Source organism: Columba livia, chromosome 10 (assembly GCF_036013475.1).
Source record: "Columba livia isolate bColLiv1 breed racing homer chromosome 10, bColLiv1.pat.W.v2, whole genome shotgun sequence".
NCBI classification, from domain to species: domain Eukaryota; kingdom Metazoa; phylum Chordata; class Aves; order Columbiformes; family Columbidae; genus Columba; species Columba livia.
In genome coordinates, this window is record NC_088611.1 from 14,285,789 (window position 1) to 14,294,738 (window position 8,950).

At 38.8% G+C, this 8,950-nt stretch overlaps 1 protein-coding gene across 5 annotated transcripts in view; it reads right to left on the reverse strand.

Moving 5' to 3' along the window:
* TAFA1 (TAFA chemokine like family member 1) overlaps positions 1–8,950 on the reverse strand; it is a 258,691-nt gene that overhangs the window by 210,927 nt on the left and 38,814 nt on the right. For 3 of the 5 annotated variants that reach the window (XR_010475100.1, XR_010475101.1, XM_065075459.1), the window contains exons 1-2: positions 8,533–8,770; positions 6,284–6,404 (exon numbers count right to left, since the gene is read on the reverse strand). The exons of 1 other annotated variant lie outside the window; for it this stretch is intronic. Coding sequence is in view for 1 of the 4 variants with exons in the window: in XM_065075459.1 (XP_064931531.1) it covers positions 6,284–6,401 (118 nt within the window). In the remaining 3 variants the exon portion in view is untranslated. Of the gene's footprint in view, positions 1–6,283; positions 6,405–8,532; positions 8,771–8,950 lie in introns of those variants that run through there. One more of the 5 variants, XR_010475102.1, reaches the window with a different exon arrangement.

An 8,950-nucleotide genomic window follows, 5' to 3' on the forward strand; every position in this document is an offset into this window, starting at 1 on the left:
ATTTAGAGTCCAACTGTGCTGCAGTCCTCATGGTCCCTGCCTGCAGCACAATGAAAAGAAACCTCCAGCACTGCTCACATGCAAAAAAATAAGTTTAGCTGGGGAGAACTGTTCTATGCAGAGCATCTGGAAATAGCAAAAATGCTGAATCCCATCAGGAAAATAAATCTTGCTCACAGCAAAGGCTGATTTCACAGCAGAGTGGAAAAGAAAACATTCAAAGGGAAATACAAAGATTATAGGCAGGATAGGATAAAACAATGTGAAACTTAATGAGAGAAAACACATTTATCTTGTAAGGAAATGCACTTGGATATTGTCTTTTAAAATATAAATGAGCCTTGGACTAAAGTAGGCTAATCATTAAAGGCAGGTTTCTGATGTTATCAGCAGAAATACTCCAGCGCAGATCAACGTAGTTCGCCCTTGGGGCTTATATTTGTAGGTGTCAAATTTTCCTTGGGACTTAACCACGTAGTATGAATTCTCACAGTCTCTAATACCATGACAGCAAGCTACAAATAGCACAATGCACCAAGGCCCCAAGGCTGCGCTTGGAGGAGGAGGCTCAGCACACGGGTGTGGGAGGAGAAGACACTGGCTGGGGCCATCACAGCAGCACATGCTTCATGGTTCCTCTTTCCCCAGAGTAGCTTCTGTCACACAAAGACAGACGCACTTTGCTCCTGCTTGCGTGGTTATCTGCAGAAAGGCCTGAGGGAGAGCCAAAGTGGCACAGGATGGGGACAAGCGCACAACCAGAAGGAAGGACAGAGCAGGGGGGACCAAGCCAGAGCGCAGACACCACCAGCACAAACCACCATGCTTGATACACATCCTTTCTCTTTAAATACCACTGTTAGCGTTTTGACATTGCCCTTTTGCACAAAGGGTGTTGTGCGGGTGACCACAGGGAACGTGGTCATACTGTCAGCAGCTCTCAGAGCCACGCTGGGCACAGCAGTCTGCTCAGCGCCCCACTGCACACCTTGGTGCGCTGCTCTTCACAGTCCATCGAGCTGCAACACCTGCTTCCCCTCAGGTTACTTCATCTCCCTGGATCAGAAGTAACAAGGCGTCACATTCAGCAGCATGACTGGTGACAGCTTTCCTCCCCCTGCAACCAAGCCCTGAGCCTCATAGCCATGCACTCTTATGCAGTGAAGAGGAGAGATGTCCTCTTGCCTCTGACCCTCCAAGTATTGGCTGCTTCTTGGCAATGCCTACCTACCCTTTCCCCTTTACCTAAAAGATTGGAGCCCACTAAAGTAACAGCTTACAGACTCCAGAAAAAAACCAAAACCAAACATAGTTATCTCTTTGGCTGCAAACACACCCTATAGCCGTGTTGTTTCTCTTTCAGAGGTCTGATTTTTCAGAAAACATAACCAGTAAAAATCACAAGGTACAGTACTTCTGATAAAGTCTGCTGCTGTCAACAAGTACATCCCATAAGCACAGGACACAATTCATCACTATCATGCTGCTAGTAATCCTACCTCATCCTTAAGTGTTGATTTTGTTATATTGGTTCTCTGCCTACACAAAATACATATGGATATACTTGTCCATATACATCCCAATCTGTTTTGTACATGACCAGGAACACAGTAGGTACCTTCAACCTGGCTTTCTTTACTTTGCAGTTGGCAGTTTCACATTTTCAACAACAGGCTGCAAAGGCCAGAGGTATCACAGAAAGGTACCAAGAGAGATATGATGTTGTGAGCAGGTTTTTCTGATTGTGAACAAACCAGGGTACATATGGTGCTTCCTGTGCATTTATTGGTGTAAATGAAATCTGAATCAGGCCTTGGATCTTATAAATTTGCTCATTTTAATTAACACAGCAAGAAACACCAGTTGTCAGCTTTCATACCCATGACATGATCTCCTAGATACTGGCTAAGTTGTTGCACAGCAATTTGGACACTGTCTACTGAAGGCAACAGTTTTCATTCATACTTTATGATAAATGGAATACAACTCCTTCTGCACACATTTATATATTTACTACTTAGCCCTACACTTGCTTCTATCAATACCAAGAGCAAAAATCCTGGTGAATTCATCTTCCAAATCTCAGTTTTTCTGCAAAGTAAAGACGTGTTTTATTTACACTTTCCTGAGGAATTAGATTCAGACCAACATTCTTCCCGCTGTGTTTTGCACTAACTAGCCACATATACAGGTCATATGAAAAGAGTAGATCTCTTGAATTGTGAAAATAGGCAGTTTTCCCCACAGCTATAAAAATCAGTGGGAAGGCCAGGATCAGAACTAAGAAATTTTTCTTGCTCACAGCCACAGACTCAAGTTTCTGCAAAAGGCTGTCTGAGAAATATGCTCAGAGCACCTTCAGGTTGATGTTGCTTGTTAGTTCACATAGAATTACTTTGAGACTGTTCTTACCCATCGTAATATGAGGTATAGACAATCACTTATTGAGATGATTTTTAATGGGCACATCATTAACTACTCTCACAATAAGATATATACTAGATGTACAATTCCAGCCTTGATTCAGTCCATGATTTCTTTCTCTGAACAGGTCCATGTTTAATTAACATATTTGCAAAAGTCAGTATTGCTACAGTAGGTACACGTTTCTGCTTGTGTCTGCCTCGCATCTTTACATTGTATGCAAGACTAACCTAGCATCCTTAATGTATATCTAATTATTGTGCACAAGCTTGCAGGTGAATCCAATGTACCTTCCTGTATTTTTAAGCAACACATGTCCAACGCTGTCCACTGCAATTCACTACCAGCTGATGATCCTCACCAGGAGCTAAACAACCATCATTTATGGAATGAAATCAGTAAATTTGCAAAGAATTGCATGATTGAGGGAGAGTGTTTATTTTTTATATTTTAAACTTGAACCTTTTGCTTCATTAGTATCTTGCCAAATGCCAGCATCTACTTCCTACCTCTGGGCAGGGTCAATCAGGCAATCAACAGACTATCACAGGCACTCAGCTAACTCAGCAAATCACAACCTGTCCACTATAATCCTCAAGCTAATTCAACAGCTCTACAACCACATATATCTTAGAGCCTAAAACATCCAACATGGAATTCTTCTCATTACCACTGTTTCTTATTAAATCACATAGAAGTGACATCCTTGAAAAGAATGGAGATTTGTTTCCACATAAAGTTATTTCCTCCGAATGCTTTCATACATCCTTTGCCTAACATAATTTTCGGGAAAATGAAATATAGTCATAAAAAAACCTGCAGAAAGCCATGTGTAATACTCAAGGGGAATTATACTGCAATGGCGTTCAGCCAGCTTACTCCAAAGGTCTCCTTCGAATCCCAGAGAAGAAGCCTGAAAATCTGCCCTGCCCACCTTCCCCATCAGAGGTAAAAGGAACAGCCATCAATATTCAAGGGTGCTTAAGAACAGTATTCAAACTTTTCATTGTGTTAATGAGACAAGACAGAAGAAAATAACAAGGCTAGATAGAGTAAGTTACAAATACTGTCTGGTAAAGCAGTTTATCGCATTTGTTTTCAGGTTCTTACCTTCTGCTAAATTGTCTAACTGAATAAAGAACAACTGAATTACAAAACTGAAAGATTACACTACATTGAAAGGAAGCTTTTAAGTTTTTGTGATTGCACATAGTGTGTAGAAATCTATTGCAACCCATCCAGGTGCTTGCTTAAGAAAGTTTCAGGAAAAAAAACAGCTGAGATCTTTGATAATAACCTAACCTTTTCATGTATTGCCCTTGGTTTCCAGTGTTTCAAAAACCAGATTAACAGAGTAGTAGAGAGGAGTATGTTCACTGTGTCAATCCACTGAGTTCAGTTCAAATTTATTATGCTAAATACACTCCATGAGGATCTTATATTTTACCTGCACTTCCACATACTTCGTGAGACTCTGCTATTCATAGAGAAAGAGAAGCATAAGACAGGGTGGAACCTGACCTTTTTAATTATCTTGTAACAAAGTAGCCCTACAATGAGTTGAACAGCTCAAAATCTCTTATTTTAGAGCACCTTATTATCTATGGAAGACTATTAACTGAAGGAAAAGGTATGCTGAGCATGCTGTTTATTGAATCATTATAAATATAGCTGTAATAAGGTGAAATTTCGTATACCAAATATTAAATTACTTAAATTATGCACTGGCTCATCTGCATCCATTTTTTATTCACTTTTATTTGGCTGAACATTTTAATCTTACTTACACAGTGACTAACTAAAAGTAAATGACGCATTCCTAATATTATAAATATGAAAAATAGGGTGTGCTCAGGGACTGCAGTTGAATACATTAAAATCACTGAGTTTTCTAGTTAACATATTTCCATCCCTTTTATGTACAACCTTTCACATTCAGTTGGCAGACTGTAAATTCATGGCCTTATAAAAAAAACCCACCGTCTTGATTTTCTGTTGTGACAGCAGAAATTGTCCAAAAATCTCTAACAGTTTCCCTAAAGGACGCTCACTAGCTGGTACTTCCCAGGTGCAGCACAATCTGAATCCGAGGTGAACATCATGTCAAATTCCACTCATCTGTCAACGTAGTGGATTATTTCTTGAGAGACTGAAATTGGCTGCCTGGGATCAGAACACCATCAATCTTATTCATGTAGGGTGCAGAGAAGCTGCCTGAGAAAGGCTCACAGGAGGGAAAGCTTGGCTGTTTCTAAGTAGGTGATGAGGCAGCTGTAAAACCTTCACTCTATCTGTATCACATCTCCGAGTGAAAGATTTTGTCATTTTTCACATTTCCCCAACACTTGGTATGCATTCAGTGTCTTGCTGTTCTTGCTTCATAAAAAAGGTGATTTTTCAAGTTTAGGCAAATGTTGCAGAGCTCTGAATCTGCCCAGCTCTCATTTTTCCTCATAATGTCACTTGTTTCAGCCGATTTTACAAAGTGAGATTATGTTTTCCCCTTACCTTTCTGTTTAGCTGGGCTTTTTGCCCCTGTGTTTCCTTCACTGGAGGACAGACTCAAACAACCAGCCCAATTATTTATTACAATGCAGTTATAAGTATTTCGTTCATTTCTCTGCAAGCCCCAAATAAGAACCTTACCACTCAAACTTCAAGTACTCTAAAATTTCCAGTGTCAACTACTAAATACAACACCATTAGTTAATCCGATGTTCTAACATAGCTGCAAAGAGCTGGTCTGTCAAAAACTTCGGTTTATTCCTTCATACTATTCATATTTTATTACAAGAAAGCAAGACAATGCCAATACCTATGACTTTTGGACAAGGAAAGTTGGGAAAACTTTGAGTCACTAAGGTTACCAAACACCTGTGGTTCAAAGACCATCTGTCCTTGAAGCTATGCCATTAAAAACATTAAATTATAATTGGCCACATTATTAAATGGTTCATCACCGAGTTAATATTTTCCATTTTTCACTTCTAAAGCTCTCCAAACCTCTCTCACCTTTTTTTGATCCAAATTCATGAAGCAACATCCTTGGCCCATCTGATTTTAATTAGATGATGATGCTGTGCTAGAATACACCAACTCCTCAATTTTTAACATGGCACAATTTTTAACAATTAACAGTTGAAAAAGTAACATGAGCCATTTCTACTAATAAAAACATAATAAAACCACTGACATGGATCACAACAAAGTGAGCTGCATTCTCCACTGCTAACCTATGGGATTTATTCTGACTTCTGAGGCATCTGAGTTCATTGGAAGACAGTCCCAAATTCTCCTCTAGGCTGCATGTTTGCAACCCCACCAATTCTGAGGGGTAAACTTGTGAACCTTAGAATAACTGTCTCTCATTTATGGCAAGGTAAACACCCAACCTCCAATAAACACTAGTGACCGTGAGTGAGATTTGGTGCCAGTATTTTAAGTAACAGACCCATGTCCAGTTTGGGTCAGATAACTGCAAAGTTATCCAAACCCCTGCTGTTATAAACTCTTTCCAAGTTATACACCCACTCCAGAAACACACAAAATGGGCAATAGGTGAGATAGAAATAAGGACAGAGAAAGAGACAGAGAAACTAAATAGTTACCCAGAATGGGATTCCTGTGTTGGGAAGCTGTTAGAAGACAATGTTACATAATGAATATTCCAACACCAGATTGGAAAAGCACAACAAATGTTAGACTGACCAAAAAAAGGTGCTGTGCAATATAAAGGCAAGCAGCTCTTAAAAGTTACAATGGATTTTATGATTATCTTTCAGTCATTTATCAAGACAGACATAAGCACAGGCAGAGAGTCTGCAATCTTACAGCATCCCACAGGTGATCTCAGTCCTACCTGGTCTGTGCAGGTGATGCTGCTGGAAAGTGTGATGGAGGGACCCCTGACAGAGCAGCATTGCACAGGCACTTATCCACAAATACAGGACCCAGGACATTGCAGAGACCACTGCCATTCTCTAAACAAAATATTAGACAGACATTATTATCCATTGCCTTACAGCACACAGAATAGTCAGCTTCCATTACAACAGTATTTTGTAGTTTTTAAATTTTTTTCTACTCCTTTTGCTAAAGGTATTTTGTCTCCCCCCTGCAGGATGCAACTGTTATACGACAAAGGTCAAGTCCAAAGGACAGTTGAGGTAACAAGATGTCAACATACGAGCCTGGATAACTTTAGCAATTCAAGGGTAAAAAACAAACCTGCAACAATCTGAGGACTAAAAACCAAAGCCAATGTAAACAGAGGGCTGAAAATATTCCCACACTGGCCCATAGTCAAACTTACAAGGGACTTAAAAAAATAAAAAAATCAAATATATAAATATATATATATAAAAATCACACTGCCAGCTAGAAAAAAAAACCAAACACGATGTCCAGACAGTATCAGAACTACTCTGAACACACTGCTACAGTTAGGCAAAGAAGGTCCTCAGATATCTGAGATGCATTTAAAAAATACTCCATCCCCAAGATGGAAAGGCTAATTCTGACCCAAAAGGTAACAGTTTATTGTTTTTTACTTTTGTAAGCATAAATTTTTAATCATGATGCTGTCTGCCAAACAAAGTAATTGTTTCTTACAATTATGATCTAAAGCCCAGATGAAATCATCATCTTTTTGTTCAACCTGCGCATGTAAAGGGACTGGACTGTGGCCAGACTGAATTTCATACGTACTCTATAGAAGATTCTATCTTTTCACAAAGCAGATTGTGTCAAAATTTTAAAAATATTCCTATTGCAGAGGGAAAGAGCAGTTTCTTTGTCTGCTAGTGCTGGCACGCTTGACCATCCAATACAGACAACTGTAGGTTTTCATACTTGCGTTCATTATTGTAAGAACTGGCTAAATTTCCCCCTGACTTTTTAACTTCAATAGCTCTTTCTCAATGCCTGCAAGGACTGGGAGGTTTGCAAGGCTCAGCTACGCTACACATCGTCCAGTTCCCTTAACAGCACCTTCTGCTGCATTTCAGATTGCCAAATTAATCAAACTTCATACACTCTCCTTATTCAGCCAATGACATGATGCCATTTTCTATCTAATAATCCAATCAGCTGAACATCATTTTCACAGATTAAGAAAGACTCTGAAAGATTAAATCTCTAACATTAAAAAAAGTCATGTCCTTAAATGAAAATTAAAAATTAAAAAGTCCGTCTGTGATATACCAGGGGGATTACTGCAGTAGAAAATTAACAATAGTAAAATAATAGTGAAATATGGTGGTAATAAAATATATGCACTTTTTTTTTCCCTGATTTTAAGGAAGCAGACAGTCTTTGGGAAGCTTTTTAAGTCTAATAGGCTGAAAAGTACCACATAAACTGATAAGTATAATTAATATAAAATACCAAAACATTATTTCAATCAGCATGAGTATTGAGTATTCGATGCATTGCTTAGCATATAATTAATTTCATTTCCAACTGTTTACTTTGCAGTATTACAGTGTACTTTCTCTCCTCTTTTTTTAGAGTTATTTACCTTGCAAAATAGATTCAATCTCTGAAATCAGGGAGCTCCTGGTAGGCTTCCCATGTCTTTGGGAATTTATGCCTTCTTGTCATATTTGGTACTCCCATGTTTTTTACACAACAAGGTAAAAAGGAAACGTGACTCACATAACATTAATACCTGAAATATCCTTATTTAAACTGTTCTTTAAAATTCTAGCCAAGAAGCAAAGCCAAGCCAAACTTCTACAGCCTGCTAAATGCTCCTGTGCATTTCATCGGGCATCATATTCTCAACCACATGGACAGCAGACTGACTTAACCCACTCAGACTTAATTATTAAGTCTGCTTTTTTCCCTCCTTTCTCCTTTTTGTTTTAATAAATAAAAAGCTTTCTCAAACTATACTATTTCAAACTACCTTTTCCTCAAAATTTATAATTTCTTACAAACATTTCTTCATGCACTTGTTTGTCAGCAAACTGCTGTCATATATACACAGTTTTACACACAGATCATCTTATCATTACTAAGAAACACAATAGTGAGTATTCCTCCACTTATTATCTGATGCGTTCCAGATCTGCTTTCTGAATCTTAAATCCTAAAGAAGCTCCTTACCTGAATAATCCAACCAAGAGCAGAGCACTCTATTAGTGTTCATTGGAAAGATTTAACACTTTTTTAAATCCATCTGTATCACAATAAGGGATTTTTAATAGCTTCCCAATAATCTTCTTTATCAGGATTAAAAGAAGAAGAAGAAAAAAAAAATCTCTTTTGTTACAAATCCTGTTCCCAGAGTAAAGAAGACATCTGAGCTCTCAGACTCTGCCGTCAGAAAAGTGGCCAAGGTTTGAGGGGTGGAAACCTTCTCATTTTCACCTTTAAATCATCTCCTAGCATCACCTTCTGCTTGATGAGACCTTTCAAGTGATCTTGAGATAATTTGCAGCTTCCCGGGTACTTCAGGACGAGGAGCAGTTTATGTTTAACGACAGAGCAGCCTCACTCCAGCGCGGGCAGTGCAGAGTAAGGC